This window comes from Asterias amurensis, chromosome 18 (genome assembly GCF_032118995.1).
Source record: "Asterias amurensis chromosome 18, ASM3211899v1".
Taxonomy (NCBI): Eukaryota; Metazoa; Echinodermata; class Asteroidea; order Forcipulatida; family Asteriidae; genus Asterias; species Asterias amurensis.
In genome coordinates, this window is record NC_092665.1 from 16,332,207 (window position 1) to 16,359,253 (window position 27,047).

The 27,047-nt window shown below is 38.4% G+C and overlaps 1 protein-coding gene across 2 annotated transcripts; it reads right to left on the minus strand.

Annotated features, from left to right (window-relative positions):
- Nucleotides 1-34: 34 nt before the first annotated feature.
- On the minus strand, nucleotides 35-26,334 carry LOC139950356 (receptor-transporting protein 4-like). 2 transcript variants are annotated; one of them, XM_071948976.1, is made up of 4 exons: nucleotides 25,639-26,334; nucleotides 4,768-4,912; nucleotides 3,996-4,199; nucleotides 35-3,448 (listed from the first exon to the last, which is right to left on the minus strand). In XM_071948976.1, the coding sequence occupies exons 1-4, from the start codon at nucleotides 25,875-25,877 to the stop codon at nucleotides 3,245-3,247; spliced, it is 792 nt and encodes a 263-aa protein (XP_071805077.1). In that variant the 5' UTR covers nucleotides 25,878-26,334; the 3' UTR covers nucleotides 35-3,244. The 2 variants fall into 2 exon arrangements, with proteins under 2 accessions (XP_071805077.1, XP_071805078.1); XM_071948977.1 differs by lacking the exon at nucleotides 25,639-26,334 and adding an exon at nucleotides 14,060-14,196.
- Nucleotides 26,335-27,047: the final 713 nt, after the last annotated feature.

The window sequence follows — 27,047 nt, forward strand, 5'->3', positions numbered from 1 at the left end:
TATATCCTCTAATGCCCCCCACCCCCCCCCCCCCCCCCAATAAAAAAAATAATCAAAACCAAAAATGATAAACTCGCGATAACCTTTTATCTAACTTTACCCAGTTAGTTTGAATAACGAATTTCACTCAGTCTGATTTAAAAACGGTTTAAACTTTAATTAAACCAAGTTTCAATTCTTTCAAATCGTAACACTTTTACAGAAGCATTGCCAAGTTCGGTTGAAAGTAAAAGTTTATTTACATTGGTTTTAGCAACGCAGTGACGTCAATAAAAGAAACACATAGGTTGTAGCCTGTATGGCTTAAAGCCACCTATTAATTTAAAGTTGATTGGCACAATGTTGCTCAACATCGAGTGTTAATTGCAGCTACAATAATAGTTTTTGAAAACAAAGATGTATAATGTTGATTATAATTATACACTCTATTAAGGATCGTTAAATATTCACCCCATTTTATTACAAACAAAATACAGTTGATACCATCATCATTCATAACTCATAAATTATATTGTTTTACAACGCATGGGTCCGGCCCAACTAATTATACACACCCTACTATGACGGCAGGGCCCACCAGCGGTCCAGGGTTTTGTAAACTAATGCTTAGTTCAGCTTGGCAGGCAGGCAGCCAATGTGTAATTTGTATTGCAAAGGCTTATAGTCACCCCTTTTCTGTTGTGGCAATATTTTGATAAAATTGGTCCATACCTTTTGTCTGACATTTTTGTGTGTGGTTTGGGTGTGGCTTTTTATTGAGTGTGTGGAAGAACTTATGGGGTGACTTTTGGGGTCTTTTACACAGGGACCCTACAAAGGGATATTTGTTAAGCTTGGACCGAAAACTTTAACAAAAGAGACAATAGGTCCACGATGATCAGCCCAAGACGGGAGGACATTACACATGAAATCGGGAAGCTGTGCACATCTTAAAATGGGAGAAACTCATTGGTCAGGAGTGCATCAAGTACAATACAAATTATTGACAAGTTAATTGTAAGTTAGCTCTTTACTTTTATCATATAAATATAAACGTATAATTTAATAATTAAAGTTTAAGTATTTTTGTGTGACGTTTTTGGTTTTCTCTCTCTCTCTAAATGACCAAAATCCCCTGCTGCCACCTAGCGTTCCAAATGTTCCCCTTATACGATCGTAAAATCAATGACTTATATCCAAATGACGCGACCAAGATTGCCGTCATGTGAATTGGGTCAGTACACAGGCATAAGCAACTTTAAACAGCGTTAGTTTTTGAAGTAGGCAAGGTCCAGGGTAAGCGCATGTGTGTTGGGTGAGTGGGTGATGTAAAACGGACATCGAACTTTGGCTTGGGTAAGGGGTTGAGGATGTGGCTGGGGTAAGGGTTATGGGTTAAGAGTTAGGGTTAGGGTTACTGGGATTAACACACTTGAATGTGTCAGAACATAGGGGTGTAACTGGCACAAGTTATTACACTGACTGGTTGTGACGAGGGAGAACCCCAGATCCGCGCCTGGCAAAAGATTTATACACGTCTCATACTAACCCCTGTTTGCTGTGACACATGTTTTGTTTGGACTGAAGTTGAAGAGAAAATAAGTCAGACTTTCAAAGGAAAGCAAAACTTACGTTTCAGCCAGAACTATTCGAGTTGTGTGTTATATCCCCGACCAATTTCTATAACAACATGGATACTACGGTATTGTTTATTTACAATGTTCAATATCTAAATAGTAATTACTTTAACAGTCATTTACAATAACTTTAGAACAAATCAAGGTAAATTTTCCAAAAACATTTTGAACATTCAATGTTAAAATTCTTAAAAGCAGAAATAAAACGAGCATTACGTTTTTGTACAGCACTCTAATAACACACCATATCGGCTTATAATTAATATAATTATATAATTAATTAATTACTTCTAATAATAAAACATCATTTGAAGGCACTTGGTAAACTACAGCTGCTAAAAACATAAACATTATACAGAATACTAAACACAATGAAGTTAACTCGGAATAGTAAGAGAGCGTAGAGTTGACAGGGCGCCCTCTAACGTCGTTTTATTTAAAACAAATATTTCGGGGTGGTTTTTTTTGAGAAGCAAAACTAAACGTTGGCTATTGGACTACCCAGTTCAATGTAGCATTCGTATAATCTGTTAGTTGAAAAATAATAACTATATTATTTATAATAAAGAAGATTTTAAACGCTTGCAAATTGTGACCTCAAAGCTGAGGTCAACCAATCATAGAGCAGAGAACGTGTAGCCGATCTGCAAGAACAACACTTGCAGCTAGCCAATGGTGTGCCTTTGTTGAAAAATATCTGGTGCGTTATTTTTTTCTTTTGAAAGTTTCACCAGCAACCAAATCACCACAAAAGAAAACAAAAATACAATTCTCGTGAAATTCAAACTAACACACTGCAACCAGTAGAAATATATGCATACCACAACAAAATTAAATAATGAATTATTGGATTGATGTGAATCGTACCTGAATCACAAGTATAATGTTGGGGTTTTCGAGTATCACGCTATGCATCAAAGTTTGTGATAAAATAGGTGTTAAAAAAATCTATGTCAGTGATTAATTATTTTAAGTGATTATTTCCTTTATACAAAATGTACTGTACATTGAAAACCGTCTAGGTTCAAATTCCTGCCCAGCCATTTTGGAAAAAAACAGGGCTATTATAAGTAACATTAATTTGTCGTTATTAAATCTACAATTGCATGCCTTTGTTTGACTCATTGGAAAGGTGATCATTCCACTAGAAGAACATGTTGTGTCGGGAGGGGTGAAAGCTGATGATCATTCGACCTTGCACATAGTCAATAGAGGGCCAAGGCTTCGTTATTTCAGACAGGTTATAGATTTTTCGTTTCGAAAACTTATCAATTCGATTTGCAATTAACTCACAAAAATTGCCATGTGTATTAGTTTGTATTATATAGCTTTTGTAAACAAGTCTTTTAATTGATTATTCAATAATTGTCACACTTGGTGAATATTTACATCGAATGAACGCAGTTTTAACAATTAGTGATGACCCCTTTTTTTGTTTCGATTAACTTAAAAGGGACTTCGTTCTAAAATTAAGAATAACCGACCACTGCGCAGCAGTGTAAGGTCAGGTCCAAAATCGACCGTCGATAATTTATTCAAGTTTCGTGCACGACTACTTTTACTTATGAAGTACGTCATCGGACTTGCCGCCTTCTACGTTGAGTACCAACAACCCGTCAATCATTACGTCACACCCTGACAACCTGAAGCTTAGTGGTTCCTGGGGTCGGGCTGGGCACTGCCACGTGACCCGATGTGGGCGTGGTCGTGCGTGGTCTGCTGTCACACTCCCCATCTCTGCACGCCTGACACAACGTTGCGTTGTGTTGGGTACGAGGTTTACCGGCACGACGATCGTAGCGTATTGGGGGTTTGACGAATCCGTAGTACGTCTGCAGAGTAAACAAAAATTAATCAAACCATAACAAAAATGCTTGCGAGAATGAGGTTACCATTTCTGCCTAGCAGAAATGTTTTGAGAAATAGTTTCTGCTATTAGCAGCTCTATGAAATTGGGCCAAATCAGAGGTTATGATGAAATAGAACTTGCTCAGCTCCATGAGGACTGTTCTGCCTGTGCTACCCAATCTGTAGCTCATCAAAAGCTAAATCATGATCTACCCTCACGCCACTCCTGGATGAAGAAAAGCAATTATGGCTAAGTACGTAATGACACCATGTTTCGACCCCACATTCTGAGTGTTTCGCCCCAGAGCTCAAAAGAGCCACCTCAGAAACTCCATATACACTACACCCAAGCTTGTATACACTTGCAACAGTGGACTTCCTAAGTTGGCCCTCATGTGTTTGCAACAGCTCCCTTTGGTTTTGCACACGTTTTCCTGGACCTTTCCCAAACCGTGGATCATAAAAAGTTATTGTCCTCTTTGTTATAGGTATCCGGTTTGTATGTGTCTCACTCAGACTATTGAAACTTACCTGACCAATCCTGTTGTAAAGATTGCACAGTACTTTATTAACCTCCTCGGGGTACCACATCGCTGGTTCAAACATACCGTTGTTGCACCGCTGGCATTGTTGCCCGTACAGCTTGAACTGTACATAACCCTCACAGTACGGGATGTGTAGAAAATACCAAAAGACAACTCGACCTTTCATGGAAGTCCAACCATGGCCGCATGTCTTCAGAAAAAGGAAATTGAGAATTAAGTAAGCTATAAATTGTCAGGAAATTAACCAGACCTTCAATTTAAGGCAATCAAACTTCGAAGGAGTAATAAACATCTTTTCAAGTTGTTGGACTTTTTGGGGGATGTTGGATGGGGGATTTCTCTAGAATGGGAAAGTTGTATGGGAAGGTCTGAAGGGTGCAGGAAAGGTTGGATGGGGGCTAGAGTGGTTGTGTAAAGGCTGTGGTGGTCTGAGAGGAGTAGGCGTGCTTCGAGAGGCGTGCTTCGAGGGGGAGGGGTGGTATCGACTGTTTAAGAGGGGGGGAGTGGTGGTGATGGTGGGTGTGTGTGGGCTGTTTGACAGTTGATCAAAAGAGGTGGAGAGGTGTGGTGATTGAATGGGGTAGAGAGTAACAGTAACTAGCAATGGCTGCCATTTTGAAAATTTTGACAAACTTGCAAGATATCTTCCTTATGACATATTAATTTTGCGGAGGGCCAAACTTCATGCTTCATCAAAGACAAGATTCCTACAGATACTTCCCATATCCTGCCCCAAGTAAAACCAACTTGTCCCATACCTGGCAACAGAAGCGAACTTTGGCGCTATCTTTGAAGCGTCTCCAGCGTGGGCTGGGGCAGACTTCGGTGGGTGAGAGGTACCAGATATGCGGTAGGTACGGCTGGAATACTTTGGCGAACTCTCCGTTCCAGATCTCGTCCATCCTAGGGAAATACATAAAATATTGGCTTGGATTTACTTCATGAGATAATGGAACTGAACAAGTGTTATTATGAAATCTGTTTGGGTTTGAGAAGAGAAATGACTTCTGACTGGCACCTCGTACAATGGAACTGATTGACAGGGAAAATGCCCACATACGTCTCAGTTACGAGAGCGACAGCACGCTATTCCGGAGATCGCTAGTTCAAGTACCACTCTCGCCATTTTGTCTTTGTCCAATTAACCCAAACTAATTAAAACCAGTCAGATTCCCTTGTGGTTTATTTATGATTGGTGAGATCCGTGTAATGTTTGTGTGCACCTGTCTTAACATTAAAAGAATATTATATTCTGTATGTTTTAATTTACGTTAAATCTTCGGGCAATAAAAAACAGTTTGTTGAGCAATTACAATTATGAGAATCAGTTGTTGTCCGAGGACACAGTCACGGCCTGTCGCAATATGACGGTCTTCTCTAAACGCAATAACATGACTATTACAACTCTAGAATGACTGTCATCGCACCACGACCATGTTGTCGCCTATAGACATGTCACTAAACCACGCCCTGTAAGAGAAGATTTCCCTTGACAATGTGATCCACGGATGACGAAGGATGTGGAGCAGCTGGGCCTGTCATCGTCACCTCATCCCAGATGAAGACAATCAATCATGCTGTTCGAAACGTCAAAGAGAAAGCATCACACCCAGTTTTTACCTCAAGCCAACATTAACCACCCGGTTCTTTTCAGAACCAATACTACACAAAAGAGATATGGTGTTACCGGAAACCTCTCTTAGGACTTCCACCATGCACAGTTTCAAATCCTACCAATATTATACAACACTGCAAATGACTGCCATAAACTTCATAGTTGCAAGGTTGTTCCCCAAAGTTTTGGGCTAGAAAGGACGTTTTGAAGCCTTGCCTGGTTTCGAAGGTTTAACATAATTCTAAGATTTTGGCATTACTGTGGCTACCGTCTTCTGACAACGCCGAAGCTAAGTTTATGCAGAGCATAACAACTCTAAAACAGAGATTAGGAGTTTGTATACTTTATACTGCACTGAAATAGAAAAACTTTGGGGAAGTAAGCAACTTTAATAGCGTTCACTCAATCACTAATTAGTCATTCATAATCCAACGGGAAAGTATTGTCTTTCTTAGAACACTGCCTGCTCGAGCGAAAGACTACGCGTCATGGTCATCGGTAATTGGTTAATCTGTTTTCCAAAACGTGACGAAAAGTTGCGCAGATGGACAGTTTTATAGATGAGAACACTTGTGTGGTAATACACTCGGCAAACGAGAAAGTAACAATTAAATGATGTCATCGTCTTAAAATAAATCTCTAATGAATGACTGGAAATTCGTCAATAATGGCTGATCGACAAATATTGAAAGTAGAGAAACACAATGAAGCTTGGATGTCATCGCAGTATCTCTTGCGCGGTTAGCGGCAGCTTTCACCCATTTTACAGCGAGTTCCGAACGGGATTAAGTTAGCGTGTCTCATCACTGGATGTTCCCCGGCCTTGCGATGATTCACCCGGGGGCTCAGTGGACCAGGATAAGCGGCCCAGGTGCCTTAGTAATTTCCTCGCGCTGGGTAGCGGTGTGTGTAATGCTAAGTTTTTTTTCATGGGAATATCAATTCTGAAACAGGACATATTTCATATTACTCAGCCGTGATTATCGAAACTTATTAGGGAATGAATCGTTTGTTTGCAGAGTAAAAACATCCAGCAACTCAACCCTCTCTCGTTTTCATGACGAGCTGGTACAACTAATGTCACTCGGGAAAAATGTGGGGGAGCGCTTTCATGAACCTCTAGTTACGAAATAAATAGGTCGATGACATGCTTCTTTAACTATCTTCTTTATTGTCACAAACACACATTTGTATGTGTACATCCATGTGAAGGTACTTGTTGTTATGTCATGTATCCCTGACCTTAACATCCCACAAAACTCTTCTTCTTAGTGTAGCAACCCAGTCTTTAGAATTCCACTTTTGTTTTCCCTTTTTAGTTTTGTCATCGGTCTCCACATAGCACATTATAGGCCTATTAAAACACTTATACAGAGATATTTCATTACAATCAATTTGAGCAGATCAGGGGGAAAGATTGCGGACTTTGTTTAGACGCTGGTTTAGGAAACAACTTTGTGGATAAAACATTATATTATTGAACACTAAATTAATGCGCATAATATGACGTAATGATACCGTCGATATGAAGTCATAATCACTCTAAAATTATTGCTTAAAAACAAACTACATTCGGAGCTAACGTTATGGATAAAGTGTTTCGACGCTGGGTGTTTTTATGTCTTTGTGTTGTAAATTTTCTTTCTGCATACATCGCCCATAGGTTAGTCTTGATTCAAGGAGATTTGTTCGTTTGTGTTAGAGATTGTTGAGTGCCGAGCAGTCGAGCTCAACAGATTTAAGTTCTGGTGTTTTGGTGTGCGTTCAGATCACGGACACGACCCTTTGGTCATGGGGCAAGAACACACTTATTAACCATTTATGCCTTCTTCCCTCAGATTGTGACGTTGGATGGGCCGTATGTCTTGTTGGTTGTGAGATGCGCCTAAAAGAACCCAATACCTGTATCGTTCAGGGAAGGGGTTCGCCGCATGAGGACTTTGGAAAACGTTTCCAGCTGATATATAAATGTAACGAGCATTGTAATATCAGCGCTTTCAGATGCAAAATAAGGGCTATAACAACCACCACACGATGCGCAATCAGTGCAAACTCGAATGCGAAGTATCCCAAATGGCCAGACACGTAGCAGTTTGCAGGCAACCAGTTCCATGCAATCTCCGAGGGAAAAAAGCTGTCACATTTGAATGTTCACATACTTTTTTTTTTTTTTTCAAACAATTTTTTTTTTTGTTTTTTTTTAATGTTCACATACTCTTGTGAATCGTAATAAACCATATGTTGAAATATTACTCATTTGCTACTTGTCTTGTGGCATGCTCTACAGTTTGATGCCTCAAAGTTGTCTGCAAAAGTTGCCTTATGTGACAAAACCTTAAAAAAGAACGTGCACCTTTGAGAGCGATACCTTATAAGTGGTGCATTGTCACTAGGGGTCTTGTATGGTAGAGGGATACCTCCTTCTCTCTAAATGTAAAAGAGTGAAAAAACACTCTTTACATTTCGAGTTGTCCCTCATATGGCTCTTTTAAAAGAGTGGTGGTTATTTCACTCTTTTAGAGGGGTTTCACTCCAGGACAGAGTGAAAAATCACTCATAAAGATGCTAACTTAAATCTAAAAGAGTGGAAGACCACTCGAAAAAGAGTTGTCCCTCATATGGCTCTTCAAAGAGCGCCTTTTCACTCTTTTGCATTTAGAGAGATACCGAAGAAGTGTTGGGCCACCTGTAACCCATCTTATGGGCAAACACCCAGGTCACCTTCGAGAAATTAGCCTCCTTCGATTAAGGAAATCAAGTGTCATTTCCTTTTCGAATCAACAACCTTCAACAAATATTTAGATATCCCGCAAGAAAATTACTTCAGACTTGGAGCCTTTATTCTTTTGTGACTTATGTGATGAAACATACACTGTTCTATAAATATACATTGCTCTCCTCAATACTAAAATGCAAGTCATCTCACGCTGGTGGTTAAGGAGAGATGGAAGCAATGAGATAGTTCAAGCAAGCCGGGGAGTTGAGGGTGAAGAGGTACACATCCAAGATGCTTGGCTACCCCCTTTTCAGATCGAGTTCCCCCTAAACACCACTACTCTGTATCCACAGGCCCTAGCTGCGGCCAACACATACGCAGACTACCGGGACATGGGTCTACCTATAAGTGCTCTGACTAACTCTGCTTCCCTGTGAATCATCAGGTAGTGTCATCCCACTTCCCCAAAATAACTATTTTTTCTGGACCTCCAGTAACCTCGTGGTTTGAGCAGAAGCTACTAGAATTGTCAAGCCGGTGAAGAAGTAGAACACTTGCCACGTAAACCACTGGGCGAAATTGACCTACTAGAGGTTCTATATCTGTAAGTTTAAACCCAGGAAGAATCCAGGTCAGCAGTTGACCCCAAAAGCGGTTCATATACCTCTTGCGAATGAGAATGCGATACGAATTTTGAGGTCACAAATTCGCAGCGAATAAGAGTCATGAATCAAGCATGGTCCAAACATTACTGGCCAATCACCAACTTTCAGTTCTGAAGAAAAAGAACATGCTGAACAAAATTCTCATAACATTTTCCATGTGGTATGTCCAGCCGATACCAGTTCCTGACTCCATGTGAATGTTTCCCGCTATTTCTAGGTAACTCATGACCTAGAACATGTAGGAGATTTCAGTTTCGAGGGTCGGCAACGGGGGAAATCCAGAAGAAAACGATATATTTACTGGTATCAACTTTCGCATAGGGGTCAACCCATTCTGCTTGAAGCTTGTGGCCTGCCCAAAATGATGAATTTATACATTTATTTAAAAAAATTAATACTTACAACAAAAAAAAGTTTTTTTCCATAAAAATAGCAAATCTGTACCTTATCTTGACTCAAGTTGGAGACGGATATATAAGCACAGTGGCATACTAAAAGTTAGGTCATTATAACAACTTGTGTAATCACTCACACAACGGCTTCAGTGTTTTGTTATCAACAAAAGTTAGACCAAAACATTGTGAAGAAAAAGAAATAATTGTTTTTAACAACTTGGAAGAATTATTAAACCTAGCAAGAATTCACGAGCTTCCTTCGCAATGTTCTGTCTTTACTGAAAGAAAGGTAGGCCATATTTCAAAACAATACTGATGCAGAAATGTTATGGTGTTCGTTTTGAAACCTTCAGTTTAATTTTCGCAAGTCCAATACGGAACCATACTCATTTACAGATGTAAGAAATTCTTCCAAAGGTGTTTTCCAATAAGGTAAATATAAAACATTTGGTAAATTCCTGTAACCAATAAAGCGGATACAATGCAACAATCTGTGAAGAATATCCAGGAAATCCGAGACACCTCTTTCCCTATTAATCACTTTCATTATAGAACAATACCACGAACGTATCAAAGTTTACAGAAAATGTTATTACAAGATAAAATCATTACATGGTCAGCAATAATCAGCGATAAAACACAGGAATGTTTGTAGAAAGAAAATCAATTTTGTTGTCAATAAAAGCTGACTGATTGTAAAGTTTATACAAGAACGAGATCTATACAGAGATATTTCCACCTCAAATACTGTACAAGCCAAGGAAAAAAAGACAGAAAACCTTGAGGTGCTACAGATGTTTCTTCGCTCCACACAGTTGAAATAAAAACAAATATGAACGAGAAGTTTGACAAAGTAAGTTGTATGTAAACCGGTGCTGGAAACATGTTGCTGGAATATTTCAGAGACTGGTGATTAATGTTGAGTCAGTCGTTGGACATCGTGTAACAATCTGTGCCAACAAGTAGCTGGACAACTTTTTCTTTCCGTTACACCATCAAGCCATCGACCTCCTGGTTAATGTGCCGGCGCTATTAACCAACTGAGCTATCTAGCCCTAGGTTGGCGGTCTTCTAATTTCTTTCAGAAAGATAGCATTGTGTGGAGATTATTGTTACACTGACAATAGAAAGGGTCTTAAACATGAAAATATTATCAGGCTTGTCATGAACAATTATTTTTAGGCCAAATATTACGACCCTGCCAAAAAAAGAAGATAACTAGCGGTTCCGTGCTGGAAAGTTGCCCCTGGATGGTGCAACAAGAACTCTAGTGGTGACCATGGTGGTCTAAGACGCCTGAACTCCTGCTAAGTTACTGCCCAGACACCCTACTGGGAAAAGAAACTGGTTGTATTGCTCTGAAGATAACGTCCAATCAAATTTATTTCATCTTCTGTCCCGGGGTCATCCCTGTTCAGACATGGAGTATAATTAATTATGTGTTGAGCAATAGCCGTAATGGTGGCGCCCCTCAAAGTCAAGTCACTGATGAAGAAGCGCATCCAAACTTGGTAACAATGGTAACACATACGAAAGAAATCGTTTAAGAGCATCGGATTACAACTTTGATGTTTCTGGTCAGCAGAGTTTGGGTTCGAGTCCAAGTCGTGACACCTGTGTCATTAAGCAAGACACATTGTGCGTTATCCTTCGAATAATTTAAAACTGCCTGTAATGTTGCGTAATAAAATAAATGGTCTACTGAAGATTCAAATCAATGCTTGTCTTGACAATGGAAGACGTTGCTTGACGATGTCAGCAGACGACATTAACTAATTTCGAAACACCTTTTTTGCATTGTTCCTTGCAGCGTCCGTCTTCTGTTCTATAGCACCTTAATTGCATCACTCTACCAGAGGTCATGACGGACGGTAACCACAAGGAGATAAGAATGACCTCAACTGAGGCCACAGTTTCCCGCTTTTAATTATCGTATGCTTGGGCGTGAACGGGAAAGAAGCATTTACATGGATTACCTGCCAGGTTGTTTGAGATGGGAGACGTGGGTGAGGAAGTTGAGATGTTACTTGAAGACTAACTCGACACAAGCCATTGTTGTACAGAACTCGTAATCTGCCGGCCGCCGATATTGACAAGTTCCCAGTATCCAATCGCAGTTATGGATAGCGATTCCCATTTAGAAAAACGGGGCCAGGCTACAATTAGCGAAGAACAAAATAAGATGTCTATCAAACTTGCAGAAGTATCTTTGTACGCCTCCATGGTTGTGTGCATCCATGACAGTGTTTAAATAAAGCCAGACTATTTCAACCTTTGTCTCACTTCGTATGATAGATTCACATGACAGAACAGAAACATAATAAAGAGAGTTATAAACGGCGATTATCGAACAGAGAACACACAAAAGAAACCTTAAAAAGGTTGGAATCAACTCACTTCAATAGTCTCAAACCGATGACCATGAAGTCTCTAGGTGAACTAATATTGCCCTGATTCCAAAAGCTTCACAAAAGTATTGTTTGAAGCTTCGCATTGTGTGGATACATAGGAAGAAACTATCAACTAAATAAATAGTAAACTTGCGGGTACAATCATGTGAACATTTCCTTTATGGGGAGTGTTGGCTCTGTAATAGAGACAGTGTGGTCTTGACGTTTCACTATACTCTGTTCTTCTTCAGGGGAGACAAATATTGCATTCAAGCAACTTATTCCTAAGTTTCTAGTTTTGCCAACAGAAAGTGACCGCAGATACTTTATCACTCCTTGTTCATAAATCTGTACAATCAAAAAGCATCAGACTACATTTTGAGCAAGATTGTCTTTGGTTGTTGCTCCCAATCCCCCATCTTGACTTTTCTGTCAATCTTGGAGGGTTCCTTTCCGCTGAGGTCTGGGGTTGATTTTCTACAACATCCTTGGGTTTTGACAATCATGGCGAATCTCTCGATGACCTGAAGTGATGGGTGGATGTAACAATTATTTGTCCTGATTGCTCCTTGGTCCTATCAGAGAAAGTGACGCTTTTCTTCTAAGACTTTGCATTATTTGATACTTTGACGTCAAACAAGAAAATTCTAAAAAGACACCATGCAAATGTTTAGTAATGAAACAAGACACTTTATGACGACTGATGCAATTTCCTTCCACAAAAAGAAAATTGTTTTTAACCAGAACTTATCCATATTAATATATTAATTGTTTACAGCCTTTTGCAATGTCACAAGAAGATACAGCATACAAAATCCAAATCGCTTGAACAGACGTGGTGACTATTTTGTGACTATGATGTGATAGATTCACAGTACAAACTCAACCAGAGCTAAACAAGACAGATTTACCGGTCAAATTGATATTATTGGTGTACATTGAGGGAAAGTCCAACACGGTTCAAGGGTCGATTTCACAAAGAGTCATAACTTAGCACTTGTCCCAGGAGATATTAAAACGTATGGCTATAGTCCTAAGTTAGGACCAGTAACTCTTCCTAACTCGAGTTAAGACTAGTCTTAACTCTTTGTGAAATCCACCCCGGGTCCCTCAAATCAAAATGCAGCTCAGATTCAGGTCAGTTACGGATGTCTTGAAGATTTGTTTAAAAAACGAACCTTCTCTCTACCTTTGCACAAAGCTTTGTTATAAAAATACGCAACCAGGGCCTGGCAAGGGACAGACGAGGAATTAGTACGATTGATAATAACAAAAGTTCAAAATTTGCACATAATTTACATTGTACTGTTAAGATGGTTATAGTGATAAATCTCCCGTGAAATGCTTCATTGTTTTAAGCAAAGAATAAAACAAAATATAGAGTGAATATAACCCAATGTTTGAAAACAGTGTTTTTTGTTTTCACTCTTTTCTAGTGAATCAGATTACCGATTGAGCTTAAATTTGCACATGTTTGTTATGTCATGTCTCTGCCAATAAATTACTAAAATGTTGTCCGCGTGCTTGTATCCTGAGTCATTTATTATTTACATATATTTACAACAACTGGGGAAACTGCCCCATTTCTGGAATCTGAACACTGAATAATTCTTCTTAAATTAATAAATGAACTCGTAACACTTCGTCTCAATCTTGTCAAATAAAGCTTATCCTTAAATCAACAATGTCACATGTGTGTATATGAATCCCTTAAAGTTCGAATGACAACACACTCCAGAAAATATTAGAAACTAAAGGGTGCGTCTATCTAGACTATAATCGATATTGTTCATACAAAAAAGCGCTTTAACGACTATCCGTCTCTTACTTTTGCACTCTTTGCTTTTTGCGTCTTACTAACACCACTACTACCATAGTCAATTAAATGTCTCCAAATTAAGTCAATCAAAAGTTAATCAAATTTACACTTTAACAACTGTTTTTTTTAAAGGCAACAATAAAGTGCCCCTTGTAGAAACAAAATTGGACAGTACTTTTTCCATGTTTTGAAATAATTGTATCAATATACTGAATGGCAATACAGCAGCCTCCACTTTTGTTGTACAGCAATTAACCTTTTGAGGTGCACTGTGTGTTTGGGTCGGGTGTACATGTATAGACATACAGACAGACTTACCCAAACCTTAGTGTGTACACCGAATCTCAAAATGGCTCATTATAAGTACAAATTGTTGAAGTGAACTTAGGGATAATTTGTTTTACAAGCAGCATGCAAGGGAGGGATTCTAGGCGGGGTTTATATACACACCTCTCGGCGTAGAACATGGGCGAAGCCTGGCCAGTGCTTTGATGTAACACGCTGTCTACAACTGGATATTCCATTGTGTACGGTGCGTTGAGTCAATTCAGCAATGAATGACGCTCTGCAGAAACCCTCTCTCTCTCTCCCGAACAAGGAAACTTAGACCGTCAGTAGTTTTGAAATATGAAACTATTTGTCTTTAATTATAAAATGGGGAAGCCCTTCGCAGTGTGGACTTGCGTTTATTTAGCCAGTTCTGGGCACTGAGCTACAATAACACGTTCCGAGAATAGTCGTACCCGAAAGGGAAAGGTTTTTTTTTTCCAAGTTTCAAAATATAGATGTACTTAGGAAAAGTGGTGCTAGTGCTGTGAGAACCTTGAGGGTTAAGTTGCTTTTCAGGGTTGAAATCTTGCGAAGTTTGTGTCCACGTGGAGTACTTTATCATGAGCGTGGTACTGTAGAAACGTCGGCCGCACTCAGCAAGCTTTCCTCCCGGGCGTTTCAGCTCCTCAGCATGGCGATGTCCCCGGCCCAACGGTGGTGTGTGTGTCCCTTGCGATAGTCGGTCACAGCACTGGTGTAAATCTACCTAAACGGCCGGCCAGCAAGATGCGTAAAGTCTTGCACAGCTATCATTAACCGTACGACACATAAGATGAGCTCATTTTCCGTTCTTACTTACCAATGGCTTCCCCCTTGCCCCTTATTTGTGACTGGCTTCTTAAGTATTAACGCTAAGATAGGAGATCATGAGTAATGCTGCGTTGTACAAACCCGTCAGGTCAAGACACGGGGAGGGGTAAAAATTAAAGAGTATTTCGATGTGGTGAACCAAGACAGGTGTTTTTTTTACCCTGTGGTTTGTGTCTTTAATTAATTCGGCCTAGGTGGAACGGACCAACGTGTTCTTTTTGGAGCCACATCTGTCCCCTGGTATACCAGGGGACAGTAGGTACTAAAATAACGCGTTGTAAAAGAATATTTGGCATATTTCCTTCCATTGGTAGATCCGAGGTTGATGATGCAATAATAGTCTGGTACTGATTTGTAAGTCTATATCAGTACTCATTCTGATAAGACAAAGGTGTCCCGAGTTTGACGAGTCTGGGCTCATGACTTAAGACACTGAGGACTCGCTATCAACTTTGAAATAAAACAAGTTGTTGTTGGATCCAGTGGTGACCAAGAAATGTGAATTGTTCCAGGTACATCTAAAAAAGCACAAGTTTGAAATGTCTTGTTTAAAAAGTACTAGTTTGTAATGTTTTGGTCAAAGAATTAATGTTTACATTATAAGACCGCCTTTGATCATTTCTCCTAAACTAAACGGAATGAAGGAACGGGAAGTTTCCCCTCCCGTGTTTGATTATTTCACTTTTATTGTTATATGGCACCATAACAAATCAAATAAAGTGTTTGAAGAAACAGAAATAAGCATTGCGGCAAGTTGTCTTGAGTGCCACAGTTGAAATGTCTTGCAATAAACCTATAAACACTTTCAAAGTGGAAGAGTTTTAATTGCAGCATGTAATGAGCCTTTTCTATACGTGCAGATTACTGCACACTCATTCTACAGTCCACGTGGTCTTCTTTCAAGTCACTAAGTCAAAACGAGGGCTTCCCAATTTTTGCAAACGTCAGGGCACTAGCAACAAGATGACGAATCATCGTCAAAGATTGATGGATAGTCTGATGTGGTTGGCTCAGAGCTGGTGATCTCTCTCCCTCGAGGCCCTGGCTGTAAGACGGCTGTAAGACGGAAGCCTTCTCAACACACTACTTGAGATGAATGAGTCACTGCAAAAAATTGATACCAAATAGTCCGATTTTGTCGAGGATTGCTTAGCTGCAGTAGGTATGATCGAAGTTGAAGTGACACGTCGCACATGTGTAGTTCACGTGGTGAGGCTCTGTGTTGGAAACCCACGTTGTGCTTTTTAAGGTATACCATGTAACTAACATGAGCTATTACCGTTGACTTGACGTCAAACAAGTGCGTCAAACAAATATTTGAATTTCACGTGATGACGTTGTGAATTAGAGCATGGAGGTAGCTAACTCTGGTTACAGGTTCAAAAAGTATTTACTCCCCAAGTTGATGACCATCAAAACTTAATTGAAAGAGCACTGTAGAGCTATTTATATTATTAAACAATGTTTGAAACGACCATCTTTGAAACAACTTTGTTTTAGAGAAAGAGGTATTTTCACCAACAAGTGGTAGATCTGAGACAGGTTTTAGACATGAAGCCTTCTTCATTCGATGATCAATTTAAGCCCAAGTTTTCACAGGTTTGTTAAGTATTATAATGTTTGAATACACTAAAGTGAGAATACTGGTCTTTGGCAATTACCAATTTAAAGTACACCCTGCCTAAAACAGAGTAAATCATTACAAATTGAGGCAAAAGTACATTTCGAAAAAACGAACATCACTCCGTACAGGCGTAGCAACAGAAACACATTCACGACATGTATCCAAGTTGACAAGATGAATTGTTGACCATGTACTAATACGCAGATAGTGACGCACACTCACACACACCCCCAAGGTTCAAACCACATGAGTACAACCAAAAACCGCAAAGAGAACTCATCACAACAGTGTACATTGCGAGGAGTCCAGCGTAACTGTTGGCAGACACTCGCGGGTGCAGAGAGTCGTTCGGCCTGCCAAAGTTTCTGTGACGCACGCTGGTGGTTGGAACGGAAAGACGCAGATACGCTATACTCGCACCAGACAGGGAACTTAGTGGGCCATAGAAACATTATTTCCCAGCTTTTAAAACAGAATACAGGGATCGGTAATCGTGGAAACAACGAATAGAGTTTCATTTTGAATGCTCACTGATTATAATAGTTCATATCAGTAATTTTTTAAGATAATGTCTTACGATCACAGCGAAAAATAAGTGAATATTCAGATGGGAATGTCTTTTCTTCCGAAGGTAAGGTTGGTTTTGCCTGGAACTGGTTGCCTGTAAATGGCCTCGTGTGACGTGGCTTCTTAATAGATTTCAGAGCACTGATCTTGCTCAAGTTGACTTCTGTTGACTGTATTTCCTCTTTTTTAGTCTTAAGCTCATCATTTCTTTTAAGCTTGAAGATGTGATTAGAAGAACTTATGGACTAAAAATAGGGAACATAGTGTTTATTATTATGTTTTATTCCTCGTGAAATGAGGATGTAATTTCAGAATATCATAATTGCCTCATAATAAATCTCTTTTAAAACCAAAATTGTTGTTTTGAAACTCAATTTGTAAGATGATCCAACTTCTCTGATAAAGGAACATGTCATTGGTAAAAAGTACTTCCCTGTCAACGATCGAAAGTTCAACAAAAAATTAAAACATTCGCTTTTCGGCCTTGCAATAACATTCATATTTTTGTTGATTTAAAATAATGTAATTTTGCTTCCTTTTTTCGAAACAAAACGATTCGTGGTCCAATTTCACAAACTAAACCATCACAAGACGAATTGACTTCTAGTTCGTGTTTAGTTTTTAGAAGCATCAAAATAGAGTCATACTCGGTTTCCTTAAAGATTTGTTACATTCAACACAAAATAACTCTCCTTCCAAAGCATATCCCCCGATCACTCACCTCCTTTGTTTTTAAATCACCCGTGTGAAGGCCTGAGTTTGCTATCGAAGCAACACGTATCACTCGCCTCCTTTGAGAAATGTTCCGTACACGAAATGCATTCGGCTATCAATCCAGTGTTATGGTATAATTCTCTCTAATAAACACTCACCTCCCTTGCATGCTATAGACTCCATGTGAACAAACATAGTCTTACGCGGTTTGATTATTCACCTTTTATACTTTTCAATATCCCGGTTCCCGTGTTAAATCTTACCCATGTGAACAGCTTTAAAAAGCAGTCAAGTCATGACCAAATTAAACCATTCTTTAATCTTTTCTCAGCCGTGTCTGTTCTAATAACTTCTATATTTCATTGATAATTAAGACTTTCTTTTTCTATTTTCGGGAGCGATGATGCTCAGGAATGGTCATTTTTAGTTGTGGTAGGAAAAGACCGATTAAGGATCGTATCTTAGCGGGGCAAGAGAGTGGGAGAGACGGGTGCAGGTGCGTCAATCAACCCACGTCTTATCCCCTCTGAAGACCTCTGCCAAGTCGTATTTGCCATTTTTGGACAATTGTCGTCATTTGGCATGGGGCCTTTATGGGAGTTGGACTACTTTTTGTGGTTTTATAAAAATAGGTGGAAGTTCTATAAATGTTTCAAGATGAATCACAAGTTTTAAAACGGACTAAATAATCACTGATTCTTCGGACGGTGGCGAGTTCTGCACAAAACGTTTCTCAGCTTGTTTGAGTCCATTTTTCTGAAACCACATTCATTAGAATGGAATCGTTTCTCAACGTGTAATTCACTATCAGCGGCTGAAGTGCTTCAAAGCGCCGACCAAGTAAGTTCTTTATGGTTATTATTTTGTTTAGTAATAACCAAAGGTATAATTATCATTCATTTGAACATTTTATCCTGAAATATTGAGGTATTTTGCGCTGTATTCTTAGTACTTTTATAAAGAGATTAAATCAAAGGCAAATGAAGAAGACGATTGTGCAAACAACTTCTTTCTAACCGACTTTTAAAGAAACATAATAATAATAATAATAATAATAATAATAATAATAATAATAATAATAATAATAATAATAATAATAATAATAATAATAATAATAATAATAATAATAATAATAATAATAATAATAATAATAATAATTAATTTTACATACTTCTCATCAAATATGACATTTTCAGACAGAAATATTTCAAGGGAAGTTTTAATCATTAGACATTGTAAGATTTATGTTAATCTGTGATCTTAACCGATTTTGTTTAACAAATTCTGTAAAAGTTTCATTAACAACAAATTTTGTTCTGAATACTACTACCGATTGAACATCACCGATGATGTTTTTATTTTTGAAAAGATCATTCGGTTTAAACTCTTTCTCGGGAAGGCTTCAGGGCCTTACTGGTTTGTATAGCTTCATAAAAAATACGTCCACAATGATCACAAAAGACATTCAATCAAAATTGTTAACAGTTGAGCTAACACGATTGGAACGCGGAAATGGAATTGTGTAACTGGGAAAAATATAGGGGAAAGAACGGTAGTCATGTTTGTGATTTAAAAACAAATTAAAACTGCCTCCTTGTAAAAGAGGGGGAGGGGGAGGGGGTGTCTAGGGGTCTACATCACGCCACTCTTATTTATATGTCGTGTTCCTTGTGTGCTGTAGCAATAATTACACTACAGTTTGATGATGACTCATCGGAGCCAGACTATTTACGTTGATTGGTGTCATGATTTCAACTCGGGAAAAAACAATCGATTTAAAGCATGTGCAACATTTACAAAATTGACAATACAATCTCAAATTTGCACATAACTTACATGACTATAAAGATATAGTCATGGTGGATATACATCTCTCGATTTGTTTTGTTTCTGAAACGCCATGATTTTTAAAAATTGAGTAAGATAATTATTTTAAATTTTGCATGCTTGAAATTCGATGTTTGAAAACAGTGAAAACAGTGATGGAGTTTTTCACTATTGAGGTCAAAGTTTCATAAGTTTGTAATTATTTCATGTATATGTTGGGTCGCATAAAGTCTGAGGTGTTTCCTTTGTAATTTGTTTCCTTTTTTGTTTTCTATGTGGGGCATTTTTGTTTTTAAAACCAATAGTCTGGTGTAAATCATTTCCAATAAAATTATCCTGTTTTTACATCAAATTAATCAGCACTTGAATCACGAAACATGAACTGAACAGTTTACTTTTTAAGTTTCGGTTTACAGTGTTTGTTTCAATCACAAGGTTTTCTTTGTTTGCTGAAATTATTTTGTACGTAAAAGGGGCAAACCCTTTTGCGACTTTCAATGTGGAATTTCATTAATGTTTGATTCGCTGAATGTTTGATGTATGAGGGCGCTGTTAGCGTAAACAACAGCGTCATGTTTTTAGCATTCAGTTGCGGTACGTTGACCACTTTTAATGTTTTCCGATTGAATGATTTGCTGATGCCTGTTTCCTGTTTAATTTTGGATTACACCCAATGTCATTGTGAGGATTTTATATTAAAGGTATTATCCAAAGTTGATGGAGCTGACAAACTAATGACATCAGAGTGCTCATTTTGTTATCAACAAATTGAAATAAGAAACCCGTAGGAAAGTTTGAGCTTAATCCGTTTTGTGAGACAGGAGAAAATATAAAATAAAAAAAAACATGCACAATTTTGCTAACCCTTTGTCTATAGTTTCAGTTGTAATCAGTCGTTGCGTTCGTTTTAGGTTTTCACACACAGTTTTCTCGAACATACTCAGAGGGGAACATTATTTGACAGAACAAAAATGTCGTAGTTTATTAAAACTTCATAATCACTCAAACTTCTAATCAATCCTGTATTAATCACTTGAACTTTGTATATAGGATTTGAGGCATTGCATGGTGAGGTATCAATGTATATTTGGTTTGCGGTAACACCATGTGTGTATCTACTTGCCAGGTAGAGTTTGTTCTAAGAGACTGTCTTGCTTTATTCTGCTGCCGCGGATCGTAGATAATCGGGGGTTCGGGAGACTTCTCTCTTGAACATTGTAAACAAAATTGTTCTCAGGTGTTGCCACTTTGTTTGGTGCCCAGAAAGCACAACATACTTCAGTGTATAGATGGATTGCTCATGACGTCATAAGCCGCCATCTTTTGAATTGAGCACGTGTGAGAGGCTATCATTGGCTGAGAGTTGTGTACAGAGCGTACACGCGTGCACTTTGCCACTGCATCATGAAATCGAAGTCACTATAGTGCTGGCGCCCTTTTAATGTTGCACCGATCGTGGACATTTTGAGGGAGTTTCCCGAATTAATCCGTATGCCATATAATAATACCATGACGTTATCATGTTGTATTTGTTTACCTATTAGGTGCCAAGGATACATACAGCTACAGGATTCAAAGTACAAAGTACATTGTGCTGCTTGTGTATTTATATAAATGTTAAGCTGGTGTGGTTCCTTCCTCGAACGCTCAGTTATTATATTAAATTGTTTTGATTTAATGTTTGCAGTGTCAAAGGTCAAGTAAGGAGTTCCGTGTATTTTCATGGGACTTTCCACTGATCAACCTCGTCCCCGTAACGATCTATCACATAGAGCACGTGAAGGGAATCGAGATGATGTAACAACACGGGGACGAGTTTGTGGCTCTGTGAATAATTATAACAATCCAATGTTGAAATAAAAGGGTTCAAAAGGGCACGGTCTTTGATGTTTTTATTTGGGTTTTTTTGTCTTTCTTTTTTTGAGTTGTGGGTGATTTTGAAGTTTTTGGAGATCTTGTAGACTCAAGATGAATTTTGTGTTTTTGTTAATGTTGTTGAAGGAACATTGAAGTGATTATGATATCTCAAAAATCTTGAAGCTATACATTAAAGGAACACGTTGCCTTGGATCGGACGAGTTGGTCTATAAAAAGCGTTTGAAACCGTTTGTTATGAAATGTATATGGTTAGAAAGATGTTTTAAAAGTAGAATATAATGATCCACACAAGTATCCCTCAAAATTGCACGGTTTTCTTTTTACGTCGCGAACTATCACGGTCGGCCATTTATGGGGGTCAAAATTTGGACTCCCATAAATGGCCGACCGTGTTTTTGGACGAGGTAAAAAGAAAACCACGCAATTTCGAGGCATATTTGTGTAGATCATTGTATTCGACTTTTACATCATCTTTCTAACCATATGCATTTTATAATAAACGGTCAAAAAACGCTTTTCAAAGACCAACTCGACCGATCCAAGGCAACGTGTTCCTTTCATGGCGGAGTGTGTCAGCGTTGCCCACACCCAAAGCAAACACGTAAGCTGAAAACAAAACAGGATTCGATAACTGTCAAATTAAACAAACATAAATTAGTTCAACTAGAAAGTATTTAAGTTTTTTAGCGAGCCGACAGCACCAATTTTAGGCTTATAGGCATAACAAATTGCCCATGACATAGAAAAATACTACTTAAAGTTATAGAACATTAACAAATTACCAGCCGAAATACACTGACACGTTTTTCATAGCTGATTCCCTGCTCATTTTTGCTCAGCAAAACAAATGTTTCCTAACCCTAGAAAAAAGGTAAGCTTCTTTGCTTAGCCTCAAAGGTAACCGATAATTGTTTTTTTTTTATGTGAAAACATTAGAAACATTTACCAAACCAATTCAATAATCACATAGCGTGCCATCTCCCATAGAAAGGTCAACCGGGTCAATATTGCTAATATTAAAGGAACACGTTGCCTTGGATAGGACGAGTTGGTCTATTAAAAGCGTTTGAAACCGTTTGTTATGAAATGCATATGGTTAGAAAGATGTTTTAAAAGTAGAATATAATGATCCACACAAGTATCACTCGAAACTGCACGGTTTCCCTTTTACGTCGCGAACTAACACGGTCGGCCATTTATGGGAGTCAAAATTTTGACTACCATAAATGGCCGACAGCGTTAGTCGACAGGGTAAAAAGAAAACCACGCAAATTCGAGGCATATTTGTGTAGATCATTGTATTCTACTTTTACAACAACTTTCTAACCATATACATTTTACAACAAACGGTTACAGAACGATTTTCAAAGACCAACTCGACCGATCCAAGGCAACGTGTTCCTTTAAGCTCAACTATGGGCATTGATAAAACCCAGTGAAAAAAAGGACACTGACATTCAACTCAAAAGTGATAAACCACCATAAGGCAACGAGGCGTCATACCTTTTTCTTTTTCTTTTTCCTTCTAAACCACAACTTCAGAAAATATATGTATTTGTGTTGGAATGTTGCATTGTATGTTAAAGGTTATTGTCATAGGTCGTTTTGAACGGGGTTATAAGCTTTAAAAGAACGAAAAGTTGCTGTCAACTGTGGTAAAAGGTGATATGGTTTGGGTGTCTATTTTCAGTCAGAAAATGTTTACGCGATTTATGAGGGCGTAAACCATGGTCCAGTTTAAGGGTGGATGTCTTTTATCCAGTGCCCCATTTCAAAAGTTTCTTAATCACAAAAAGTAGCTAAGCACAACATAGTTTTGCTTACAAGAATAAGGTCACCATCAGCCAAAATACCATACAACGTATACTATATTTGCAAATGGAATTCCTGCTAAAAAAGTTGCTTCAGTAGGAATTTTGGTAGCATTATTGTCTGCTTAAGCAAAAAAAAATTCTAATAAAATCCCTGCTTAGCAATAATTAGCAGCATACCAGGGACAAATTGCACATGAGACATAGTATTTTGGCTTGTAACCTTCTTTGGGTAAGCATAATTTTGTTGGGCTTAGCTTATTTTTGTGCTTAAGCAGCTCTGGAATTGGGTCCTTGTCACAACCACCTGCCAGAAATTCAGCCAAACTCGATCCGTTAGTGCAGGACTGATAGCTGCGATCCCATCACTGGTTTCAATTCTCATTAAATAATTTATAATTTTTAAACAAAACTCGTGTTACATTTAGTTTATAACACCTTTATTTGTGTTTAAGAGTGTGCCTTCATTACTCTTTAATGTAAACATTTTTAATGATACATGTGTTTTACCTCTTTCGTGACAAATAATACTGTTTGTTGTCCTTGGTGCTGGAGAGTTTGATTTGTAATTGATTTGTAAACAAATATAAAAAATGCTTACCAAACAACCACAAAAGTAAAAGTGGGTGGCTGACGTTTTGAGGGGCTTTCAATTTCCTGTGAATAAGAATTAAGAGTCCCTTAAATTTTAGGTTCAAATCGGTCAAAAGTAGACCCTATCTTCAAAAAAGGACAGAAATGATACACATTCTTTGGAAAAGCGCTATACAAGCACCGTATACTATTATTATTATTAATAATTCAAATTCACATATTGCTTATTTATTAAACAGTTGACAATAGGGATTAGCAGTTGCCAACTGCTTGCCAACCGAAATGACATGCGTAGGATAAATGCAAACATTGTTAATGGCTTCCATTCCGACCCTAATCGAGCGAGTCTTGTTCAATGGCTGAATAAAAAAAAAAAAAACACTATTATGCAATTAGTATTTATTGCTACACAAATAGTTAGTTAGGTATGGAGGAGGATTGATGACCAGATGTGAGCAAAATGGCGCCAGAGGAAGGAAAATAAATAATAAATATGAATAAACTATATGTATAAATAAATGGTAATATTGTGGGTACAACCATGTGCAAATCTCTTGGGAGTTTCGGCTCTGAAAAGAGCCGGTGTGGTATCGACGTTTCGAACAGTATACTCTGCTCATCTACAGGAGAATGGCAGTTGCAGAAATTCCCTGCAATTATGCAGTATTAGTTTTTGATGTACAGAGGCATTACATACCTCATATTAAAAAAAGTAGGCTACTATTTATGGATTGTTGGGATAAAATCGATAACCGCATCCGCTTTTGAGGAAATACTTGTATCTAAACCGGGTTGGAGCAGGAATTGATAACTTTATAAGTCGACTCCCTTGATATACGAAACGAAGGCTCAAGGGTGACCATTTATTCGGGGTGGACAACATTATTTAGAAGATGCCTTTTTAAAAGAACCCGAATTGTTGACATGCAGTTTTAGATGTGTCATGATTTAAGTTTGTTGGTTGTTCAAACACAAGGAAGTCTTTCTACGCTCAGCGACCGTGCTGGTCTTCATCGAGTCCACCGTTTCCTTTAGCTTTTTCACGGCGTCATCCAGGAGTCGATGCCAAGCTAAGGGACTGTGCCACGTGTAGTATTAACACTGGGTTTTTTTTATGGCGAAGCATTTCAAAAAAAGCATTTCAACCAAAATCCAACCCGGAGTAATTGAACTACGACTGTTTTACCATGATGGACATTGAGTCAAACATTTTGTTCTTTTGTTAAAACAAAGCAAGGTTATTTTCATACGATTTCGGCTGACAATCTAGGCTGTGAATTTGCAGCTAATAAATTGCTCAATTTGTCTGGTAAGCAAACCAAACAAAATGTTGTTTTTCCGCCATCTTTGCACACAACCCTTAAGCGTGTCTGATCAGTGTTATGATATTGCTAACACCTCAGTTTTCGCACTGAAACTTCCAAGTACATTCTTTATGAAATTAACAACAAAAGCAAATCATTCATCTTTATTTACCTTCTCAGCATTTTTCAACCCAGAGTTATTAGGTATTTCAAAAATATATGATAAATTGTTAATTAATCATTATAGGAGTCTACATTATGCAGTGTCACGAGTGTAATGCCAGTCATCATGGTTGTCTACAAACAAGTGTTCTGCATGAGTTAATTATAAAAAATTATGGGGACAAACTTGAGCTATTGTTTCCAGCCAGTTTGACTGATAATTTAAAAATAGTCAATTGGAAAATGATCCGATCTATCAAGGGACGACAATCAACACAAATATAGAAACCTGGTATTCCTCAGAGGCATAGAAAGTGAAAATAAACACATGACTCGTTTCGATTCACCTTGCACAGTTTCAAATTTTAGAAACAACAAATACAAATACTAAACAAAAAAATCACTCACATAGCGAGATCTGGAGCAGCCATATTTTGTGGTGTGTTAATCATCCTTTTTCCCGCCGAATTTTTCTCGACATCCACTGGTTCCGGAGGAGCAGTCGATCGACCTCCGTAGCGAATCAGCGAAGTCTCCGGTCCAGCCCAGACAAGGTCCCTGCCTGGTAGAAGCTTCGATTGCACGGCCGGTGGTAAACCCTGGCCCTGGTACATTCTCGGAGTCTGTTTCTGGTGGTAGTCGAGCATGTTTGGAGTAATTAAATCACTGTTTTTGGTTCTTATTTTCTGTAACAATTACAGCTTCCCCATGTGATCACTTCAGCCCGTTGTGACGTATAAAAGTCCTCACGTCTAAAAATGATGACAGCATTTATGTTTATTTATCACAACATTATTTCCTCCTTCGAAATCAACCCTCAAAAACCGCGTGCCTTGTTATAAACTGATTGGATCATCATGTGCATATACAACCAGGCAGACCGTCATAAATGTTTGAACCAAATCAAACGATAATCATTAATCGATTATCAAGCCGATACTAATCGATACAGCTGATGGTTTGGGAAGTCCGTTGTTCAGTTCCTGTTAACGAAACACCACCCCTTTAAAATAAACCGTCTCTTTTTGCATTCAATGTGAATCCTATATCCACAACAAGTCATATTATCACACCACCTCGTACCAAGCCGTTCTTTCATTGAACGTAGTCAATCGTGACCCCAGAATTCTCGGTACCGGAGCGGGGATTCCCCTTCTATGCCGTAACTATGGCAACATAGTATCAACGCCCAGCAGTAATACTGGCTGTAAATGCTTGCAGGAAGCAAAACGCACGCAATAGCCATTCACGACCGATTGAGTTATTGTTCAATACGGCTTTTATGTGCACTTTACTATTTGGCTGCAATTAATTTCCGCTTAGATTCGAAGTTCATTTTCATGGCGATCTCATTTTACACGTTGCTGTGTATACACCAGGAAGTTGTAATGTAATTGTGCACCGTTGGCTCTTCATATACTTTGCATATTTTACGCGGATAATTTTCATAAACCACCCTTTAATGTCATTTTATTTTTTGTTCAATGTCTGTTTTGTTCCTCAAACCAACCTAAAGTAATAGATTATAGTTAAATTATGATGAAGTTTAATTGGAAAATCAAGACTGTAAAAATGCATTAAAAAACTGCCTCCCTCTTGCGCCCTCTTGCCCCCAAATGGAATCGAAAACATGCATTCATGAATAGTTCGATATCATCAACCCCCCCCCCTCCCTCCCCACCCCATCTAGAAAGAAACAATGTGAATACATGTCTGGTTACGCCACTAATCTTTTTATATCGATGACGTCACCATTTGATAATAGATTCCAGGGGCCCTCCATTTCCTGGTATTGATAAAGACAAACTGGGGTTGAG